Source organism: Bemisia tabaci, chromosome 10 (assembly GCF_918797505.1).
Source record: "Bemisia tabaci chromosome 10, PGI_BMITA_v3".
In the NCBI taxonomy this organism is placed as follows: domain Eukaryota; kingdom Metazoa; phylum Arthropoda; class Insecta; order Hemiptera; family Aleyrodidae; genus Bemisia; species Bemisia tabaci.
The window spans coordinates 38,227,493-38,251,787 of NC_092802.1; the positions used below are offsets into that span (position 1 = coordinate 38,227,493).

The 24,295-nt window shown below is 40.4% G+C and overlaps 2 protein-coding genes across 3 annotated transcripts in view; one reads left to right on the forward strand and one right to left on the reverse strand.

Moving 5' to 3' along the window:
* The window catches only part of LOC109037386 (phosphatidylserine lipase ABHD16A), a gene marked incomplete at its 5' end in the record, with an annotated part of 51,308 nt that overhangs the window by 11,915 nt on the left and 15,098 nt on the right, over window positions 1–24,295 (reverse strand). Inside the window, 1 exon segment of the mRNA XM_072304877.1 lies at window positions 23,523–23,656. Within this exon segment, the coding sequence (XP_072160978.1) occupies window positions 23,523–23,656 (134 nt within the window).
* Window positions 15,908–22,935, forward strand: LOC109037393 (uncharacterized). 2 transcript variants are annotated; one of them, XM_019052029.2, is made up of 4 exons: window positions 15,908–16,180; window positions 18,867–19,019; window positions 21,634–21,830; window positions 22,493–22,935. In XM_019052029.2, exons 1-4 carry the CDS (start codon window positions 16,078–16,080, stop codon window positions 22,667–22,669), a joined length of 630 nt encoding a protein of 209 aa, XP_018907574.2. In that variant the 5' UTR covers window positions 15,908–16,077; the 3' UTR covers window positions 22,670–22,935. The 2 variants fall into 2 exon arrangements, with proteins under 2 accessions (XP_018907574.2, XP_018907583.2); XM_019052038.2 differs by lacking the exon at window positions 18,867–19,019 and having other exon boundaries at window positions 15,915–16,180.

Below are 24,295 nucleotides of genomic sequence, written 5' to 3' on the forward strand. Positions count from 1 at the left end.
AATCGAGAAGAATAAGAAGAATAGAATAAGAAGAAGAAGAAGAAGAAGATGAAAAATATACATGGAAGCTGCCTAAAATATCAATATCTTGACAGGCGGCGCATACGCTATGCGATCAGGACAAAGGAGTATGGAGCTGCAACTCAATCATCCGCCCAGGCTGCCGTCTTAAGGAAAAACAACTTATGAGCCTCCCAACGTTGCCAAAGTTCTTTAAACAAATTGCAAATTTTCAGGAAAACTTCGGAATATTTTTCATCGAATTTTGTTCATAATTTAATCTGCACTGAAAAGAAGAATCTTATATGTTCCGCCAAGAAGTATTTTTTCTTAAATCAAGAATTCTGCTACTTAACATAAACTACTTTTTTGCTTAACCCGAGCATTATTTTCCTTGTATCAAGAGAAATTCACCTTAAATCAAGATGAAAAAAATTCTTGGCGGCAAATTCAAGAATAATCACGCTTGAGGCAAGCACCTTTTTTTCAGTGTGGATTGCATGACAATTAAAGGAAAAATATTCATAACTTTATTCATAAATAATTATTTTCTATGAGGAACTTTGGCAACATTCGAATGCTCATACGGCGTTTTTCCATAGCACGACAGGAGTATGATCACAAAATTCCTGAAGTAATCGGCTTAATTCCTATACACTCCCGTACGAATTATGCGACTTTAGACGCATATACCTATCGATCACGCCTTCAGCGATCATCCTGCGTGCGAGGGTACCGCAACGCGTAACGACATAGTTTTCAGCTGCGCGGTCAGGTGGGGAGAGAGGAAGGGGGGTGTTCATTCATAGATTTTCCTGGGTGCGTCGCTCTGACTCAGGAGGACGACGAGCGATCGAGCATGTTTGGATATGTGGATATGTGTGGGAATGACGTAGCCGAATGGACCAATGCTCCTACTGTGCTAAATGTTCGGCATCGATTTCGCTGCAAACGACAATTGACAGAAACACGTGCGAAGCTTTTTTCTTCGGTGAGTAATCGTTTAAATGGCTGAAATTGTAATTTCATATTAAAAATTTCTCTATCCACTTTTTAAAGTGTAACTCGGAGCATTGAACTCCGAACCAGTTCGAGACTTATTGTTACTTTAATGGAGAATTTGCATGCTTTTTGACAAGCTTATAGTGGACACTCTAACGCTGTCCAGCGAGCACCTGGAGTACCTTCATAGGGAGAATATAGACAACTTGATTTATGTAGCTCTTCGAGCCCATTAGGGCGACACCGAGTAAAACGAAAATCACAAGAAAAATGCCGCTACCGACCTATGCATTTGAAAGATTAATCAATACGGTCGACAGCGCATTGTAAACAAGCGTTTTTCAGGATCAAGACTTTGAAACTGAGAAAATGTATGCAAAATCAAAGTTTTATACGTGCTTTTATGATTTTCGATCAGGAAACCAGTAGTAAGAATCGTGAAAATTGGTACCACTGCACTGAAAAAAAAGGTATCGCCATCTCAACTATACTTCCAGCGGATTTTGGCGCCAGCCATAAGAGTAGTGTTTGCACTAGCTAAAAGTGTAAGGCACCAGCCAGCTGTATACATAATCCAACCACAATTATACTCACTGTGAGGGTACCAGCTAGATGGTAACCGCACTTTCAGCTGACTTAACCATGCCTCTGGCTTGTGCAACTACTCTAATATCTGGTGCGGAAATCAGCTAGGAGTATAGTTGAGATTGTGATCCGTATGGACAACTTGAGTTCATAGGTTGGCAGCTCTTTTGGGCCCCGAGAGCTACGTGACCAGGGACGGATTTACCTTTTTAGCGCCCCCGGGCAAATCTCACAGTCGTGCCCCTCACAGAACGGACGACCGCGTGGGGGGGGGGGGGTCGGGGGGCACACCCCAGCCAAAAGGGGGTCCGGGGTCCTCCCCCGGAAAATTCTTGAAATCGGGTATTTGATTAACGCAATTTAAAGCTACTTTTAGGTTATTTCAGAGAAAAATTTGGTGGCTCAAAAGCCTCTCGTGTTACCATATTTTTCAAAAGTTATAGGGAATTAAAACATAGCAAAATTAAACAAAGGCGACGAAAAGTTGTAAAAAGTAAAAAACAAAGGCGCGATATCGAGACGAGACACGCAATGCAGAGGGGGCGCGGGTTTTACGGATCTTATCAGTAGACAAGGATAGATTCACAGATATTCGTCTTTTCGCGCGCATGTCTCTTAGTCCTTGAATTTTTTTACCGATTTCAATTCTACAACCCTTAAAAAAGCATGCACGTATCTCAAAATTTTGCGCCCCTCAAAACTTCGCGCCCCTAGGCAGCTGCCTAGGTCTGCCTTGTGGGAAATCCGTCCCTGTACGTGACCTGATCAAACCTAACTTCCAAATTTTCGAGTAGTTAGTAGTTTCCCTATAAAGGTACCCTAGAGGCACCCTGATCAAGTGTTTCCACTATAGCCTTGGCATTGGATTCTGGGTCGCCCGTATCGCGTCTGCGCGCGGGAGAAGGTGGCGGTGGCGGTGGCGGTGGCGTCCGGGTTTATTGGGATCGGGTTCGGGATCGGAAGCGGCTGAATGCTTTCCTGAACTTTCTTTCCAGTTCCCGCGAGTTTACTCGAGCGTTGCATCGCATCGGCCTCCGTCTAGGCGGGCGCCGGCCGCGCTGACGGTAAGGAGACCGTCCCAGTGACAGATGGAAGAGCCGCCGTCATTATCTGGAACAGAACGCCCGCCCGCCCTCGCCCAGGCTGCCACAGGTAGTCGCAAACTCTCATCTTCGCGCGTTGAGATCCATCGGAAAAGCTTCCAATCCTCAGGTTCAGTCCGCGGTTGTATGACGAAGGTCCTTGATACGGATTTACCCGCTGGTTGTTGGACGACGAAACCGGGTGCCCTTTTAACTGAGGGACTTGGATGATCTGAGGATATCTTACGGGCAACCGAAATGGACTTCTGGCGAAGGTCTGCAGGGATTTCGCGGAGAGAGCGCGTTCGTAATGAACGAGTGCGTGAGATAATGGGAGTTGAGAAAGATATTGTGCACGATATCAAAACCAGGCAGCTGGTTTGGTATGGACACGTGCGGAGAATGGCAGATAATCGGTTGCCCAGAAGGGTATTTGATTGGGTTCCTCCCGGATGAAGGCGGCGTGGACGTCCAGTAAAAGGTTGGCGGGAGGGAGTGGAGGGGGAGATCAGACGGTGTAATCTGCCCGATGATTTGTGGGAGGATCGATTCCGATGGCGATTTGGAGTCGCAGAGCGCTCTAGTGCGCTGAGTTAGCGGCTTGATATGTATGTACTTGGAGGACAAGGTCCATAAGTGCAGTTTTTGAAAAAGTCGAGATATTAATGATTTTAAGTAAAACTAGTCTTAATTCATATTCTGTAAAAAATTCGCTCTCAAATTGCAATTTAAAGTATCAAAAAGTCAGCTTGAACGTTCTTTCCGCCATAAGGATCCATGCGATTTCGGAACTTCAAATACGTATTTCTCGAAATGGCAAAAACTGCTTTTATGCGCCTTGTCCTCCAAACTCCTCAATTATAACCGATCTCTTGGTTCCAAAATGTTCCACCAGAATAAAAAATGTCACCCGAACAACAAAGTAAGAATAAGTAAGCAACATTTTGTGTTAACATGGGGAGTAGAGCACAAAGTTACTCGAATGTGCGGAAATCGGAATGCGGAAACGGGAAAATCGGCTGTATCGGAAAACTGGAGGGTGATGAAAAAAATTGGAGGTCATATTCTTATTTAGTAGCTCGTATAACACATTTGAACCACTCTGCTACAGGTACAGGAAAATGTATAAAGATAAATTACATGCGTGACACAAATACGTCAAACTTTCTCATTATTCTGGAAAAAGTGACTTCCCCGGAAAACTTAGAGGTGGCAAGAAAAAATTGAGGCCATTTCCGACCTCAGCGGCTTGAAATATATCAGGAAGACCTATCTTGGGCATGAGAAAAATTTTACCTACATTTTGCAGGGGCTAACGGTTGCAAAATCACCGAAAATGTCCAAAAATACCCGTTTCCCATGAAATATTGACTTTTCCGGAAAATGGGAGGGTGGTAGAATAAAATCGAATGGTGGAATAAAATGGAAAAAGTGGCTTTCCCGGAAAACTTAGAGGTGACAGGAAAAAATAAAGGACATTTCTGACCTCAGCGGCTTGAAAGACATCGGAAAGATCCGTCGTGGATCTGAGAAAAATTTTACCTACATTTTGCAGGGGGGCATCGGTCGCAAAATCACCGAAAATGTCCAAAAATACCCGTTTCCCGAGAAATACTGACTTTTCCGGAAAATGGGAGGGCGTTGGAATAGAATCGAGGTCATTTTCGAATTCAGCACCTCAAAATACAAACGAAACACCGTATCTCGTCTCGGAGAAATTTGTGTCATGTTTTTGGGGCACTATGTGTTATCTATCGAAAATGTCCAAAAATACCCATTTCCCAGAAAATATTGACTTTTCAGGAAAATGGGAGGGCGTTGGAATAAAATCGAGGCCATTTACGGATTGAGCACCTCAAAATACGTACGAAACACGGGATCTCGTCTCGGAGAAATTTGTGTCATTTTTTTGCACCGTGTTATCTAGCGTGCTTCACCACGACGTGTCTTCCAGTTGGCGCAGAAATTTGCAACAGCGAGGTCCATTCATAAAAACGCTGGTGCACGGAGGAGATATGGCAGTTTTCCGCGAGCGTCTCGGGTCTCGATGACGGATCCGCCCCCGTGCTCCTGAAGAATACATCTCCGCCGTTTTTTTTCGCCGCCTGCCACCGACTTTCTCCTATTTGCCGAGGAGGAAAACGAAACCTAACCAACAATTACTAGCATTTAGTTTGGACGATCGACCGTTGTCGACGGCGAGTCGACCGCTTAACGATAGCTCCGCGACGTGCCAACACTTTCATCCTGCCGGCTGATTATTCACATTGATAGACTAAGCGATGGACAAAGAGGACACAGGGAAAATAGAGTGATCCCATCGGTGTTTTATCTCTGAGAGGAAAGTTTGAATTGGATTGCATCTTGCAATTTGAAACTATAAATTCTGGCTCTTCTGGAAAAACACTTACGTGCATAGGGAAACGAATGGCATATACGTTCTTTTTAAACCGGGTTAGAATTTACAGTTCCGAATTGCAAAATGTAGTCCAATTTATGCATCGAAAAACATCAATATCTTGATTGGGAGTCACTTTTAGTTGTTGTCGTTGTCTAATTCGTGTTTTACGTTGAACTTTGATGAGAAAACGTATATCATGATGATTTGATGGACCACTAAACAAGGTACGAATTTACGCACTCCGATACTTGTTATTTATCCGAAATTTCATGTAGAACACGATTCTTGCATCAAAAATTACTGAAATCAACTCCTTACTAAGATATTACCGTTTTAATTTTACATTGGTTACAGGAAATTTAAATTGCCCGGTCACAAGACACTCAATACTCTACTTGAGTCAAATCGCGCCTTAAACAGGTTTCAGCAAGCTCCTCAATCGAGCACTGGTCCTTTCCCAAACTTTATCATTCAAAGTATGAACAATTTGCTATAGCTGAGCCAAAGCGTCATGATTGAGGCTATCATATTTTCGTATTGCAGAGACTGCCATGGTAACATTTGATGTGCGATTTGACTTACGCAGACCATTGAGTTTTCATAAGCGGGAGGTTTGAATTCACGCGTCAAGAAACATGAAATATCTTGGTCAGGAGTTAATTTCAGTAATTTTCGGTGCGCGAATTGTGTTCTACGTGAAATTTTGGTAAGGAAACATGTGTCAGAATGCTTAATTTTGTACCTTGTCTAGCGGTCCATTGTCTGGTGGTACATTGAACATCCTGTATGACGAGCGCTGCGAAATAGGTTTGGAGACTTAAACGCACGGCGACGAATGTAAGCGTGATTCTGCACCTAGTATCGCAGATAGCCTTCCGACATACGCTCATAGTTTTTGTTAGTAACATCGTCGTCATCATCACTGTTGTTTCTATGAGCATTCATTAATGCATCTAGAAACGTTATAATACTAGTTAGGAGTTACTTTCAATGGATTCCGTTGCATCAATCTTAGGGCTCTGTCTTAGGACCTTCTTAGCGGAAGACAGTACAGATGTACGGAAGAGAGCCATATGTTTCATGGTGGAAGAGGAGTCCAAATGTTAAAATGTTTCTGGCAAACTCGCGAACATTCGTGTTTTTTTTCTTTCAGAAAATTTACCGGTCATGAAGAGGGGAGGTCCATGCCTCTAGGATTCTCCTCCCATCCTCCTGAACCATACCACTAAGACGGTAACAACAACACATTCACTTAAAAACAACAATTTTCAATTGCATAATTCAACGAATTCCACGGTTATTCCATAGGTGCGATAAGTAGCCGTTGGAGAGGCCACAATACGTCGCCCCTCTGACGTAAGGGCGTATCTTAATTTTCACGTGAGCTCTGTTCTGCCATGCTAAGGAAGAACGCCGTACGAACATTCGAGAGTTGCCAAATTTCTCTTGATAAAACATGTATTTTTGACAACATTCATGCATATTTTTCCTTGAAATTTTCAGATATTTTAGATTAAATTGCGTACAAAACTGTCTGAAAATTTTGGAAAATAATATTCGCAATTTTCCCAGTAAATTCGGTTTCTATCGCAGGAAACTTGGCAACGTCTGAAGACTCATTCGGCGTTTCTCCTTAACATAGCACTGTTGTCCATATAGCTCCATGCCTTTCGCAGCTTATGCGAAAATGGAGATACGCTGTTACGTTATTGTAGCGACGAATAGTAAACGGCTGTCACCACTCGCCGGGAGCCACCCGGTGCGAGAGGCGGGCTCTACAGTTAGTTCCTCTGGCGGGGAACGGTACCGTACTCTCGGGGCTTATGTCATGGGAACCGGGGAGGACCCGCTAACGAGAAAAGCATCAAACGGCTGTCACCAGCGCCGGGTGTCACCGTCACCCAGTGAACGGTTGACGCGGTTTATCTGCGGATAATGACGGTCAGCGGATCATACGTCGCGCTACGGATACGGATACGTCAACAACCGCCGCATTAACTCGTGAGCCCTGGGTGCAGAGCTTCGCGTTCATTTCGGGGCTCACGGGTCGGTTGCGTAATTCGGCTCCTTGCATCCACCGTAGGGGTCCGGTCCGTCCTGCCGGGCGCAGGAGGAACGCCGTATGAATACTCGGACGTTGCCGAATTTTAGTTAAATGTGTTACTTTTCGGGCTATCTAGTTTTTTCTCCGTTTCAGGAAATGCTGATTTTTGTCTGCTAAATCCTGATTTCATGATTTTTCTAAATCCTGATTTTCGACGGCTAAATCCTGATTTCATAATTTTTCCAAATCCTGATTTTTTGCGGAGAAAAATTCAAATTCATGCATAAGCGCATGCGAGAGCATACATAAATACGATCGGACGGCCGAATTTTCTCAAATCCTCATTTTACGACCGATTTCTTCTCAAATCCTGATGAAATCGGGATTGAATCCTGATTGACCTCAAATCCTGATAGAATCGGAAAAATCCTGATGCTAGACACCCTGCTTTTGATTTTTAGCATTAGTAGGATGCCGAATAAGTCATTTTAATTAGATTCGTTGTGGACTGATCAATTTTGGGCTTGAGGAAGCTCAAGAACTTACGTGATGATTATGACCATCTTCATGACCTAATCTAACAAATTGCCAAAATTCATTGGTAAAATACGAATTTGCCAGCTATTTATTCTTTATTTTCCACTTCTATTTATTAGATTATCCCCGAAAATGTTTGTTCCTTGATGAAACTCAATAATTCCCGATTTGTCCAGACATCCAGACGCCATGTCGTGTCGTACACTATTATCATTACAAGCTCTCCGACCCCCACATTTTACGATTTACGAAACAATTGGTTTTACCGTTCAACTGGGCCTATTTTTCAGATTTTCGTGGCTGTCGATAGGATGACAGTCTCTAGATGAGATCATTCTATTCAGATTTTAAAAATATGAGAAAAGTTGTGAATTTTTTCATTAAAAAAAGGGAAATGTTCAATTTTGTCAGTTTGTTTTGAGGATCTACCGGGGCGATTTACATAATTTTTGTGACTAGCAACAAGAAAAAGTTACTAGACGAGCCCACTCTATTTAAAGTAACTGGCCCTAAAGGGCGCGAAACGCCTCACCGTGGATCAAGTTGATGGGAGAGGTCAGACAAAATTTGGAAGCTTATAATTTTGTTAAATCAAAAATGTGAGATCTTAAAAGTGCTTCCAATAGTTTCCTCGAGAAATTTTTTTCTAGAGCTATTCCTTACTATTTAAAATGTGACGAATTAAACATGAAAATTTCCGACCTCTCTCGTTTACTCGATCCACTATGCGCCTTCTACAGGATGGCCCGCGTAGCGGCCACGGGGCCTGCCCCCCCTTGTATAATCTACTGTATCTGTAAAGTTCAAGGGAAAATATATTGTAGGGAAATTGGGTAAGATTTGAATGGCGATACGAGGTTTCTCCTCGGCATTACGGTGTGGTCATCATCTGCCCAGCGTGAGACGTGTCGTTGATCCGGACGCGCGGGCGTGCCCGAAAAATGAAATAAGTAAGCGAAAATATTCGGGATTCGACTAACGGACGATGCGACGCCAAGGACCCCCTTGAGGCGAAGCCGCATGCAGAGCAGAGCGACGTTGCCTTTCGCGGAGGTTAGTCCAGAGCTAAGGGGAAGAGCGGACCCATTTCCGATTTCACGCATTGACGTCATTGACGTAAGGATGCGCAACTCGAGCTGAGGGCAAAGCAGCGTGGTATCCTTAACGCTCAGTTTTCATGACTCGCGTAGTGAAACGCAACGAAAATATAGAATTAATTTTCCAAGTTAATGCAAAACAATGGGCCTGTTGCAAACATTTGCTAGAGCAAAAATAAGAGTTCTTCCTTACAGAAAATGGCTCAAAAATCATGATGAGCGCGTCAACATAGTCTGAAATGTACTCCTCGCATCAACATAGTCTGAAATGTACTCCTAACTTCACAATTTGCGTGAGAAATTTGCGCTTCTTTGAGCCTCGCGCTTCGAAAACGATACTACGGTACAAGTGACCATTTCGTTAGAGTAGTCGTTCCTTCCAGCCTCCGTGCAGTGGGATACTGCACAAAATTCAACATGGCCGACGCCAATCCGCCAAAACTCATGTGCCGAGACGAGATTCTAACCATATGTTAGCAACCTGGCGTGTTTGCATTCACGCTTTTCTCGCGTTGATAAGGATCCGTCTTTACAGCGTGGGTTATGTTGAGTGTTGAAGAACATTCTGGTGCGCAAGGGTTGAATGGAACGACTCCTCTGACTAAATATTTACCGTAATGTGCAATGTCGTGATATCGTTTTTGAAGCGGGAAGCTCAAAAAAACGCAAATTTCTTACGTAAATTGTGAAGTTAGACGTGCATTTCGGACTTTGTCGATGCGCTCACCGTGACTTCTGACCAATTTTCTACGAGGAACAACTCTTAGTTTTGCTCTAGAAAAAGTTTGCAACAGGCCCATTGCAATATTTTGACATCAGAGTGGGTATATACGGTCTCTGACCGTTTCGCGGTCCAACCTCTCTGTGACTCTTCGCGTCCCAGGCGTTATGCGTTATTCTTATGATTTTAAATTATGGAGTAAAGTTTGGTCAATTATTGTGATTGGATCTGCAAAGGGAATTTCTTGTATGGGAAAAATTTTTCTCGATTTTTTGCAAATACGTAGAGGGTGAGAATGTGGAAATTTTGGCGCAAACTTGACCCTCAAAGCTCAAAAATTGAGAGAGACATGAGTCCTTAAGTTCCAGGACAAAAATTCTCAAGTTGCGATAAAAAGCGATTCAACCTTTCCAAAAAGTTAAGGAAATTTTCTTCTGGACGATAAGGTCCGTTTTCATAGATTCAACAATCGACCCGCAGGTAATGATGGGCCACAAGGGAAGCTATGGAAAAAAAGCTAATAAATCACTTAGTTTTAAACGCCGTGATTTCATTTAATGATAAGTACGGATATTTTCCTGCTTCCTCACTGGAAAAAAAGTCGCTTAGATCTAGAGCCCAGACTCTTAATAACATTGACAAGAGAAAATACACTTACTCCAATCCAATTTTTTCTTGAATCAAAGAGCCGAGCCTCATGATTTAGGCAGATTTCCTTTCGATTCAAGCAAAAAGTCCGATTGAATCAAAAGTATTTTTTCTTGTCGATGTTTTCAAAAGTCTGGACTCGGGATCCAAGCGACTTTTTATCCCCTGCTTCCTAGAGATGCAAACGCCGCAGTATCGACTGCTCGAAAGCATGACAATCAAATAATCCGAATTTCGGCGAAGGCGAAACGGTCGAAGCATTTAACGATGGACAATGGCGGATGGCGATGGATGCGGAGACGACTTGATCTGCAACGGCGTGACTAATAACACGCGGGATTCTTAATCTTCTGCCATCCATCAACCTGACTCCGCGCCGGGAGCTACACCCGCGCCCATTATAGCGGGCAGCCGAGGGAGACTCCCAATTTCTTCGTCGCGGGGACCCAGTTTACGTGCTCCCTCCCGAATTAATCCGCCAACGCTAAATGGGACCCAGATTCGCTAAGTACACGATAACAGAGAGAGAAGTGCCACGCCGCATACAACGCAGCTGGACCTCCAGCCTCATCGCTCAAAGTTTGTGTTCGTCAACTGGATAAGATTAGAGTACCTATATTGAGAGAGTATGGCCACCGGGCCCCATGGAGAGGCTTAGGACCCAAAAATGGCGGTGCTTTGTTTTGGTTTTTGTGGATGGGAGGGGGGTCATTGCCAACTTTTGACGGTTATCACCAACCGCACTTGCTGCCAACCTTACTACATCTAAGATAATTTTTCTCAAAAATTGCACACGATTAGCCTAAAAAATATGTAAAGATGTCGCAATAGTGCATTTGAGTAAATTTCTCGTTACGATAAGCAAAGAAAACTACATTTTGAGTCATTTTGCATTACATTAATTTATGGCGTCCGCCATTTTTGGGTCCTAAGGGCTCCATTTAGCCTAAGATGGCTGAGCCAATCAGAGGTGGTAACCCCAGTGGCCATACTCTCTCAATATAGGTACTCTAAATAAGATAAGATTAAGGAGAATGGAGCTATGTGATTGGTCGGTTTCACGAGTCGTCCTTTTTAACGTCCCTGTAAAGATATAATCAACGAGAAGCTAAAGGCACCTTCCGAGTTGCCGATAGTTCGTCGTCAAATCCACCAGACGCACAGAGGATAGAGATAATAGGAGAGGTCAGACGAAATTTGGAGACTTTAAACGCTTATGACTCCGTTAATACGAAACTTAGAAGTTCTAAAAGTGGCTCCATTGGTTTCTTCCTGTAACTTCTTTGAAAACGCACTCCTTAAAATTCAAGATGTAACGAAGTAAACATCAAATTTTGCAGTTTAAGTAAAAAATTTTACGTCCGACCTCTCCATTGCCTCGATCCACTGTGCGACGTAAGTACGACAAAGAGTACGACTTTCAAAGCCGACCAATCACGTAACTCCATCCTTGTACAGAATCGCATACCTCCAATCGCGTAGCAAAAAGTTCCTAGTTACGCCCATGTATGATCCTTATTTAAAGAGAAAGTACGATATCCCATATCGACGGTGAAACTACCAAACCACGTATCTCGGTTTGCGACGTCGCAGACTTCCTGTCATACTTTATTTTTTAAATGAAAAACTACTTTACGTCCAGTCTTGAAAATTTCTGTGATTTTTCCTCTTCGTGCGGAGAAAATTCTGTGAAAATTTCAAGGAATGATATTGATTTGGTCTACTTCAAAAAAATAAAATGCGAGCGTAGATTTTTAAACACCGCAAACGAGATACGTGGTTTGGTAGTTTCACCGTCGATATGGCAGTATTCCCTTTCAGTCAATATGAATAACGGTCAATTCATTGAGAGACTTAAACGCCGGAGTAGAATAGGCAACGGGCATCTGCATGAGGATGTTCAAAGGAAAGGGCACTCTACTCGTCAGAAAAATAGTAGCCTAAGAACAGTTTTTGGTATGAAAATAAGACCAAGATTTAGAGAAAATTTCTAAATACAAAGTCTATGAGACAAGGCACTTTTCGGTTGTTATGCAAGGATTAAGACGATGAACCATCTTTGCGACACCTGTTGGCGCTCACCAGATTGTGAATTTCCCCACTTCACAAGCTAATGTCACACGATCAAATCGAGTCATCAAATCTTCAAGGTCAGGTGTTGTGATTGGCTTATTTGATGACATGGGCCAATCCCAACACTTGAATTTGATAAATCGATGGCACGGTTTGATCGTGTGAAATTAAACCGAAAATGGACTACTCCAGACGTCATATTCGATTTATATTGACAAAATGATCGCCAGGATGACCAATATTGCCGTGCTAAGGAAGAGCGACGTATGTACATTCGAGAGTTGCCAAATTTCCTCCAGTAAAATGTTTATTTTTGAAGAAAGTTATGAATATTTTTCCTTTAAATTTTCAGGAATTTTAGATGAAATTGCCAACAAAATTGTCTGAAAAATTGGGGGGAAAATATTCATAAGTTTACTGGGAAATTCGTGTTTTGTCAAAGGACATTTGGCAACGCCTGAAGGCTCATACCAGGGTTGCCATAGAATTTAGAAAACGAAATTCCCTGACATTTCCCTGATTTCTCTGACATATTTTGGTGAAATTCCCTGACAATTAAAGATACGACAGGTGGTGAAAATAATTTTCAGGCAAAATTTGATGTTCGAAACCTCAAACTCGGTCTTGAAAGAGAGTAAAGGTGACTTAATACATTTGCCCTGAAATTTTCGTCATTTTTCCTGACATTTCCCGATTTTCCCTAACTCTTTAAAAGTCCCTGACATTTCTTGGTATTTCCTGACTATGGCAACCCTGTCATACGGCGTTTTTCTTTAGCACGGCAGGGTGCTAAACACGCTAACCATCGAGTTGTGGTTTCAAAAACGGTCGGAAGATCGCGCAGCCCAACTTACCGGTCGTCGAGGCTTGCCCGACTCGCGACGACCGGCAGGAAGATACCGATATTTTATAATTCGATTGAAAAAACGGGCGTGATGAGGCATGCATAATGATGAAAGCCGCTCATATCATCGGCTAGACAATTGCTCACCTACTTAGGCCCGTCAAGGGCCCGAGAAGAGGAACAAATCGCAGGAGAAAACAATCGCTAATTAAAATCGGGCCACTGTTATTCGGGTGTCGGCGCGTATGACAAGCTTGCGGTTCGCTACGTAATCTAATTACGTGGTCCGTCAGGGACGGGAGCGGGGGGGGGGGGGATGCTTTCGGGGCGCCGGGGCGGGGGGAGGGGGGAATGAAAATATTTGAGGATGCCCGTAGTCGCTTTAACAGCCGTGAAGAATATTCTGCGTCTTCAATGACCCAGTATCCACACTGGGCGATAAAAGCACCACCGGCTGCTCAAGCCACGCTCGTTCGCTGCACAGTCACCATCGGTCAGGGTTGCCACAGAATTTACAAAATTAAATTCCCTCACGTTTCCCTGATTTCCCTGTCACATTTTGGAAAAATTCCCCGACGATTGAAGATATGCCAAATGGTTAAAAAGACAGCTTGAAATAATTTTCACGCGAAATCTTGTTGGAAACGTCGAATGAATTCTGGAACGCAAATATTTTCTCTGAAATTTCCGAACTTTTCGCTTCAATCCGATTAAGAGAGGTACAAGAGGATATTTAATATAGCATCATACGAGGGAAAACTTTTGCTGGCCTCGAGTAATATTGAATTAGTATTACTTTGAAAATGGATCGTTGCAAGGGATTAAGTCGATTTGCTACTACAAAAAATACATAATACGTAGTGAAATATGAGGCGAGTTTTATACATTTCCAACCTTAAAGTTCGTGAAAATCATAGAATTCCCTTTTCCGTATTTTGTACTTCTTGCGACAGCATATAATTTTAATCTCTTGCTAGGAGCCATTTGTAAAGTTAAACCGCTCAATTTTACACGAGGCTTGCAAAATATGTCCTCTTTATCATGCTATGTTAAGGATCTCCCAGAAACTTCCTTCATAACGATGTAAACCGCACGGGGCTTCCTAAGGAATGGAGCTGTTTAAGGAACGGCTCCGAACACGACCGGGAAATAGAGCGAGAGAAAGGACGCGCGTTGATGACGGCGCAGAGATACAATTATTCGTGCTTCATGGATGTCCATGTTGCATCTGCAAAATTGAAGGCGCCATGGCGCGAGGCGCGAACTCGCACTGAAAAAAAAAATATGGTAGATTCTACCGTACTCTGACACAGTGATACGAATATGGTAATAAACACAAGACAGTACGGTAACATTTACCATATGGTAAGTATGTCTAGAGCTCTGGTAAATACTGCCGTGATTCTGGTTATTTCCACTAAATAGTATCACTGTGTAAAATATCAAGTAAGTTTATAGTAGATGTTACCATACTTTTTTTTCAGTGCGCAATGCTCAACTCTATGCTGCTAGTAAGGTGTCGCTCAGATCTGGGAGAAAAGTTAAAAAACGAGGCTCGAATACATTTCTCCCATTTTCGACTAAGTTGTTCTCGTAGCCCTTGAAACACCACTATACAACCGGGACAAACGGAAGCAACATAACACGGAAATAGAGCGAGGGATAAGACGGCGCAGAGATACAACTATTCGTACTTCATGGATGTCCGTGTCGCATCCGCAAAATTGAAGGCGCGATGGCGCGGGACGTGAACTTGCAATGCTCCGGGTTTTACTGCCACTGAGGTGTCGCTCAGATTCGAGAGAAAAGTTAAAAACGAGGCTCGATTACGTCTCTCCTATCTTTGGCTGTGTTGTTAATGTAGTCCTTAAAGCACCAATCCAAATGAGACAAACAGAACTAACACAATGTGTAAAAAGGGCGAGGGAAAGGACGCGCATTTATGACGGCGCAGAGATACAACTATTCGAACTTCATGGATGTCCGTGTTGCATCTGAAAAATTGAAGGCGAGGGTGTGAACTTGCTTTGCTCCACTCAATACTGTTGCTGCTGCTGGAGAGGTGTCACTCATTGTCAGACAAATAATAAATAGTCAGAAAGGTTTAATGGGCTTCAAGGAGTCTTAGAGAGAAAACCATGCTGAGGAAAAATACTGTATGAACACTGGCAAGAAAGAACGAATTTCCGGACGTATATTGACTTCTATTGACTACTTTCGTCGGATCAACGATGATGATTGAAAAATCTTCTCCCCAAATGAAAAAAATTCTGACTGATTTTGGCGGGATTTCGGATTTTTCCTGACTTCAGGGGGAACAAACACCCCCTTGACTATTTTCGGAAAAGTGAGCCTCCTGCTCGTGCGGTCTCATCTTCTAATAAAAAGAAGTTCCTGACCTTTGGCGAAAGAGCTTGATGCAAAAACGACGTTCTTCGCCCCCCCCCCCCCACCCATCTGGAATTTTTTCAAACATCGTCTACGAAGTTCTCATACTTGAGCGCTTTTCGGCCAAATTTTTTGGGGGTCTGAAAATTTGGGGGGAAAAGCGCTCAAGTATTAGTACTTAATAGACAAAGTTTGAAGACATTTCAGAAGGGGGGGGGGCGAAAAACGTCGTTTTTGCATCAAGCTCTTTCGCCAAATAAAAGGTCAGGAACTTTTTTTTATTCGAAGATGAGACCGCACGAGCGCGAGGCTCACTTTTCCGAAAATAGTCGAGGGGGTATTTGTTCCCCCTTAAGTGAGGAAAAATCCGAAACTCGGCCAAAATCAGCCAGGAATTTTTTTTCAGAAAAGTAAGGGATTTTTTTCGAATTTCCTGACGAAAGAAAAGCGCGGGAGAAAGACGCTCGAGAGAATCCGCGGGAGGAGGCGGGCGGCATCGGCGGATCTGGCGCGACGCGATCTCTTTTCCACTCTGTGAACTTGACTTATGAGCGCGGGAAAGGCGTTTTTCCCCTCAGTTGCCGGGAGCCCATCCTCAACGCAGCATCCGCCAGTCCGTTGACTTCAGTTCCGAGTTGAATGCCATCGCGTCAACATGAACTCCAAGTACCCTGTCATCTTGGCGTGTTGTTTGGTCGCCGTCGTCAGAGCCCTCCCCGCATCCGAGTCCGACCTTGCCCCCGTCATCGAGCAAGATGGTGCGTCCTCCAAATTCCATCGAATAGTACAAGTTTGAAAATTAATTCTATTCAAAAATAAATTCGAAAATTCGTTGCTGAAGAATATCAAACGGAAACAAGTGTTGGTTCGCGCTTTGAGGGAAGTCGATTGTTTCCGGTGCATTAGGGTTCTATGGGACGGACGTTTCACTACTAGCGAGGGGACGAGTTTTCTGGGATTTCGGAATTCCTCGACTTTCCAGAATTTTTTAATGTAGAATTTCCTGGATTTCCGCTGACTTTTCAATGTTATTGTTGGGCGTGAAAAATATTTCGGGCAAAGTCCTTGATATTGAAAAAATGGCATGTTCCTGCAGCGGAATTCCGTTTTTTCCAAGGTTTTTCCTGATTTTGCGAGACTTTGGCATCCTAACAAGACAAGGTTGTTGCAAGCGTAATAAAAAAGAACAAAAAAATCCGTAGGAGGCTAATGATCAAATCAGGTATTTTTTCAAATTCCTAGGCGAACAGTCAGTAGCCCTTAAATGCCTATACATGTAGACAATAATTCTATCTTCAGTTAAAATTCTAAGAATTTGACAACAGAGTGATCAAAATACCTTGATAAAAGTTCTTTGTTACACGTTGGATTCATTCATGATTAAGCAGGTATTTTGTTCAATTTTTTTAATTTTTAAGACCTGAAATACTAAAAAATCTGCATCGAAAACATGTAAAACTTGGACAGTCTTCAAAATTTGACTTCCTAGGCATTTGTAGAATGCTTCATTTGACAATTAGCCTGCAAGAAATCTATGTTTGACGTCGAAAAATGCGTGATTCCGATTGCACCGTTCTTAATCTTTGCTTATACTTCATTTTTCAAAAGAGAACCAGCCAATACCATCTCTACAAAAATTCTGTACTTCGCATTTCCGTTAATTTTATTCAGCGTTAGGTGTCTTTTACTCCTATTTTTTTCTTTTGCTTGGAAACATTTTGAGTTGCAATTTATGCACAGCTGCTAGTACATTTTCACAAAATAATACCGTTGAAAAAAGAAAAAAAAATGAACAGGGGTTTCTCTCAAATTCCCTCTGGCATAAGTTCTGATATTATTTTTAGGCGGATGCCACAGATCTTTTTCTTTCTTTCTAATTCTATAATTTATCTTTAGAGGCGCTTTCAAGAGGTGGAAGAACAACTGAACGGCACCACTGTTCGGGGAATTCAATCAGCTTTATTAAAAAAGCAGACTGCTGTAGATTGCTGAGCATCTGCCCACCATTTCCAATTTTCCTTATGTAATGAGTGACTTGTAATTACATTCACTGATTAAAATAGTTACATGCAGTAAAAAAAACGCACAAAAATTCTATTTGAAAATCGGGAGATTTTTTTTTTAAATTTTGGCGTATTTTTGGTTGTCATGAAGGACCACTGAGGAAGGTACGAATTAAGCATTTTGGGTAAAGTTGTCTCATTACAATTGCACGTAGAACACGATTCGCGCAACGAAAATGACTCATATGTATTAAAGTTTTTAATTAGCATATGCCACGAAAAATTTTTACTTTCCGCTCACAACTAAACAAGAGTCCTCCTGAATTAAATCGTGCGATAAAACGGTTTTGGCACGCTTCTCGATTAGCAATGTTCCTACTCCACCCTGTGATACAAACAACGTGCAATAGATGAGCCGAAGTGCAGAGATCGATGTTTTAATATTCTCATATCGCAGAAATAAAGCTTAAATTCGCACCTTAGTGGTCCATTGAATATCTATAATGCGCGGTGCGCAATATAGGTTGGGAGACTTTAACGCACGGTAAAGAAAGTAAGCGCAATGCCGCAGCGACTATCGCAAATATGCTTTTTATGTGACTCATCGGCTCATTGACTCTCTCAGTAACATCGTCATTAGTTTTGTTGACTTCATAAGCAGAGATTTTGAAATTATGTATCGTAAAACGTCAATACTTTGTTTAGGAGTTACTTTCAAGTATTCCTGTTGTACAAATCGTGTTCAACGTGAAATTTTGATGATAAAACATACGTCAGGGTTGCAACAGAATTTAGGAAATGAAATTCCCTGACACATTTTGGTGAAATTTCCTGACAATTAAAGATGTGACGGATGGTTAAGAAGACCTCGTAATTGAAAATAGTTTTCGGGCATTCCTTGTTCAAAATCTCAAACCCATTCTAGAAAGCAAATCGACAGTGTAAGTCGGCAATCACATAACTCGGTTTGCGACGTCGCAGACTTCCTATCATACTTTATTTTTTAAACGGAAAACTACTCAACGACAATTCTTTAAAACTGTCGTAATTTTTCTTCTCTACGCGAAGAAAATTCTGCAAAAACTTCAAGGAATGATGTCCATTTGTTCTCCTTTAAAAAAATATTATACAGGTGGAGATTTTCAGACACCGCAAACGAGTTATGTGATTGCCGACTCACACCGTCGAAATGTAGGTGATATAACAAATTTTCCCTGTCATTTTCGTCATTTTTCCTGTCATTTCCCGGTTTTCCCTAACTTTTTAAAATTCTCTGACATTTCCCGGTTTTTCTTGACTGTGACAACCCTGAAATAATAATAACCCCCGTTATAATGCTTAATTTGTACCTTGCTTGGCGGTCTAAAGTGGCATTATTTTTTTGGTTTGAATATGGGTGTTATAAGAGAATAATGGAATGAAATAAAATTCCATGTTTAAGGCACTGAAGATGCCCCCAAGACGGCCGATGCTTATAGTACATTGAGAAGAGCGTACAGACTCACATTTCTACCCATTCGAACAATGCTTTACGGTTATCTCCGCAGTTTTATGCGTCGATTTAGGAGGCGACGAAATAAGCACAGAGGACGCAGTAAGTGCTTTTTCAAAAATATGATAAGTTTAGATGAACCAAAAATCAGTTATAAACAAAGCATAAAGTAGGGCTCATGGTATTTTTTTTCTAGCCCTAAAATTCCGTGTGTTCTCCTTGTGTTCTTTCTGCATCATCTGTATGTTTGTAAGGTGAAATCTCGCTAAGTTGCGTTGTCGAGGGTCCGAGAGTTTGCGAAAATTCGAATTAAAAATTTCAGATGATTTTTTTGGTATTTTTTCCAAACTTTTTAACCATCGCTCATAAATATAAAATGTTTTGAGTGAATTTTCAAATTTTATCCAGATCCCTCTCAACAAATTATCAAAGGAAATCGAAAAGCTACAGATTTTGGAGCTCTTATTTCTGTGTATTCTTTAAGATTACAGATACGTTATCATAAACCTTTTTCGAAATGTTTCTCCTTTTGAAAACGCTCTTTTATCCTGATTTTTCACAAATAAAATCGAATTTTCGTCGGGTTTTCCGAAAAGCTTTCTTTGGCTTGAGCAGCCTTTTATCTGTGACAAGAGTCATGGATTCGTCTTAATCGCAGTTATTTTACAGTGCTCCTGATAGCAACCGAGTGTCTAGAGACCGAGGAAATTTTTGATTTAAGCGAGATTTCGTCTTGACCGTAGATTGACTAATTGTAAGTGGGATTTCACTGTATTAATAATATCTAAAGAGGAGTTAGGATTTATTATTTAAGAGAGACAAAACAAATCAAATTACCAATGACTGACCAGAACCGGTCACTACGAATTCCTGGAAATTTTACTATTTTATAAGTTTTTTTTCTCCTACCCCTTCCTAGAACTTACCCCGTTAAATTAAAGAGTTAAATTGTTTGTTTTCTTTTGCTTGAGATTATGAAATTAAAACTACCCTGGAGCTTGCACTTTTTTGTTTGAATTGATGTGGGCATAAACCAACTCCATACCTTGAGAATGCCTCTTTTTTCCTCATATTGTTCACTGAAACAATTAAACCTCTGAGATTTTTCTTCTTGCATGTACACGCTCGTGTCTTTTGGTAGCAAATCATGAGTCGGGAAAGATTTCTTGAATTTTCTACTACAATGCTTAGCTTGCCCTTCATCTTATTGAGATGAAAAAAAATTTCTCATTTTCATCAGTATTCTAGATTTCCCAGAGGGAAACGCTTCCCCAGTTTCCCCAGGGGCAACATGCAATTTTCTGCATCTGATTTGCATCAGATGCTTAAAACTCATCTCTGTGACTTAAAATATTGACATTATTCATTCTTTCCAGCAATATGTATTTTCTTTTTTTCTTTACTTGAATTGAGGTTTTCATTTTGAGCAGGCTCAGTGTCCACCTTGAAAAAATTCTCCATTTGGCTATTGAACCGATAAGATTTCACTTATTATTATTCTGTCTGTTGTTTTCAAACCCCCCCCCCCCCCCCCCTCAAAAAAAAAAACCCATCACCTTTTTGCAGATATTAGAAAAAGTAATAAAAAAATGAGCGCTGACAAGATATTGCATCAAACACCTATTTTCCCTTATTATCTTCCTTTTCGGTATGGAGCAGAAGAAGTGAGATTTATTTTGTTTTCTCTGAAGCTTAAAACTTTACATGTTGCTCCAACACATCCAAAAGGATACTTTCATCTTTTCACTGAATTTTGAATCTAAAATTCCAAACCTCTGGCTAAGCTCTTGAAATATAAGTATGTTTTCTCTTTCTCCTGAGATATTTCCACAGTAATTGAATGAAATATTGAAGAGCAAGCAAAGCAACCATTCTCCACTACAAATTTGTTAAAATTCTGTTTTCACACCATGAACGGGACGGTTAAAAATTTTCTTCAATGAGTTTCTGCAGCTCTCAATTTGAATCTCACTAATTTGTAATTGTATAATATTGAATAATTGCTCGATCTCAAAGTAAATCTAAATTGAAAAGAAGATATCCATAAAAATTTTGGTCAAAAGAAAATGAAAAAATAGGGAGGAATATGAACAGTATCTGTTAAACTTCAGTTATCACATCATGAACAGGAAAGTTAGAAATTTTCTTCAATGAGTTTTCGCAGCTCAGGATTTGAATCTTACTGATTTGTAATGGTGTGATATTGAATAATCGCCCAATCTCAAAGTAAATCTCGATTGAAAATAAGATATCCATATAAATTTTGGTCAAAAGAAAATGAAAAAAATAGGGACCTAGTGAAAAAATAAAACCTCAATTTTGACCTTTCTACAGGAAACCAACCGAATTGTGATTTAAACAGTAACAAAATACATTTTAATAATCTTTGGCTCAAGAACCATCAGTCAGAGGGAAACTTTAAGTTACTCTTTTTCTCTGTGAGGTAAAATATCTTAGAATTGTTGCTTTGAACTGCGGAATAAGTTTAACAATCATTCATTTTATCTCAAAAACATTGAAATTAGATGGAATTAAGACACTGCGTTTATTGATGTTGAGATCTCACGATGGGATCTTTTCATGATACCCCAACTCAAATAAGCCTTTAGACAATGGTGTACAAACTTGAAACGGGAAGTTAACTATAAATTATTCAATGACTTTGAGCATTCACTCCCATTACACTAATGAAATGAATTTTTTCCCCATCTTACAGGTCTTGATATGAATTTTGAGGACAAAGAGAAGTGTAACCTGAATCATCTGGGCAGATGGGTGGATAAAGAGAATCCATGCCGATTTTATGAATGCGCAATGAATTTTACAGCTATAGAGAAGTGTTTGTCAAGGCAAAACGCGGTTGAAGATGAGAGTCAGATTTACAGAAACACGATTACTCAGCATTCCAATCAGGTATTTTCTACTTACATGCGCTACAGCAGGATTTTCAGTGGAAAAAAAAAATAAAAACATGGAAGTGACAAAGAAAGAATTTTACGAATTGAAGAGCCAAAATCCAAAAATAATAAAAAATTGGTTAAGAAAGAAAAGGAAACAATTAAAATTCTGAGCATTTTAACTGCATTTCTAAGATTTCATTCGCGTACAAGCATTTTTTTTACTCACCATGCCTGTCTGGCCTAAATACCCTTTAATGATCTTCAATTCTCACAGTGCTATCAATAGTGCAATCAGACAAACGTGACCGAAACAATCGCCTAGCAACCACGAGAGTTAACTCATCTATGCAAAGGTGCCCCGAGATGGCACTGATAAGTATACTCATCTATGTATGCAAATGGCCTAAACGATCAATCTTAGAAATAAATCTGGATTTGGCACATGTATATGAACATCCGGATATTAAAACATTATAGACTGATTTTGTATTGAATTTTTAGCAAAAAATAGATCAATTCGTCTAGGAGCATATTTCAGTTGAATATTCTCTTTTGAAAAGAAAATAATTCCCTCACGTTTACCACATTTTCTAGACCTGTAAACATCTTGATTTACAATTTGTGATTGGTACATTAATAGAAACGAAAATTGAAAAAATAATCTCTTGATTTCAGATAAAGCGAGAACTAGTCGAGTCCAAAAAAAGCAAATCCATTCAACACTCAACGTTCTTCCCCATAAATGACTGCGTTTCTCTGGTGCGACACCAATGCAAGGACAATTTCATTTACAGCACACTGAAACAAGCCTGTGTACCCATCAACACCGTTCCACAAGAGTGCATGAAATGATTCAAAACGGAAATAACCGAAGATGCGACGGGTAAACGCCAACCAATCAAAATCAACTTGAGTACTAAGTGATGAAACTCTTTTGAAAACTCAGAGGCAAAAGAAGGAGGAATTTTGGAAAATATTTTCAGATGGATTCAAAAATAATTTATACAAAAGTTGTAAGATAGACTGGGCTAATTTTTCCTTATTTAGGAGTTGCAACGATCTCTTAATTTATTATGTAGTTTTTAATTACCTGAATAAAACAATGTTCTGTAAGTTGATTTCTAGTAGTAATTTTTCTTACTTAGAAATATTTTTTGATCCTACAATTGATCGTGCATTAATGATGGCTTTTAACAAAACACGCATGGAATAGAACGGTGTTCGTTTTTAAGATTTCACTTGCTGTTCGTTATGGTCCCTAAGAACTTGCAAACCTTTTTTTTTTTTTTTTTTTTTTTAACCTTTACTTTCTCATAAATCTTTGTTTCTATTTCATTTTTGAGAGGAGATTAAACCAACATCATGGTTTGAACTTTTTCAAGAATATTCTTCACATAGAGAAGACACATTACCGAAGTTATCAAGAAAAGTCGTTCGGTAGTTGTCCTTGTAAAAGATAAGAGATGAAGGAAACAACGCTGCAAACCAAGATACACATTTCTGCAGTTTCACCATCAAAATGTAATTCTATGCAGGAAGCACCAGATGCAATTCTAGTGAATTAAGATATTCCTTTGTGCTTTGGAAAACTTACCAACTTTGGACAAAGGCCAAGACAATTTTTAAACAATTAAACACTCGCTTTTTTTTTCTTAATGCATGCATACACATCATAAATTAAAATAAAGAAAAACTGATTACTTACTGAGAGTATTGACACTTTTACTGAGCCAGTTGTCTAATTCTGGCTCTGTGAAGTTGTTCATCAGAGCTGGAAACCTACTACTCAGGATGCACTTAAGGAGATCATTCCCTCTATTTGTTAGGATACTTCCAGGGCTGCAAGTAAAAACAAAGAAAATCATTACTAGGTCATACTCAGGTCACTTGTTCAAACATTTTTTTGATGAGCACCGCATTACATTAAAAGCTTAAAGCAAGATAATTGTAATTGACATTTGGATGGTAAAACTGCAAAAATACGTATCTTGGTTTGCAAACTTTCTGACTTTTCTTACTTTCTAAGTATGGAAAACTACTCTATGTCATTTCTTGAAAACTTCGGTGATTTTTCTTCTCTATGTAAAGAGTCATCAGTGAAAATTTCCAGCCATAATGTTGACTCGGTCTTTTTTTAAAAATAAAAGAGGAGCAAAGATTTTATTACTAGCAACCGAGATACGCATTTTTGCAGTTTTACTGGTGGGAAGATACCTAGTGAACAACAAGTACAGCGAGTACTTGTGAAAGCACTGTGATGTGAACGACAACTTTGACAAGGGCAGGTCAAATGAACAAGATTATGCTTGATATTATGATGATATGCTTTTTATTTAGAAATATTATCATTTCTCCAAGGTTTTAGTATTCTCATTTTCATTTCAGTTTTGTCAGAAAAAAAAAGCCTCTAACATGCTGAGGATTTTTCTTCTTTTTTTATAGCAATTGACCTCCTTGGAGTCTGAAAAGCAACTAAAT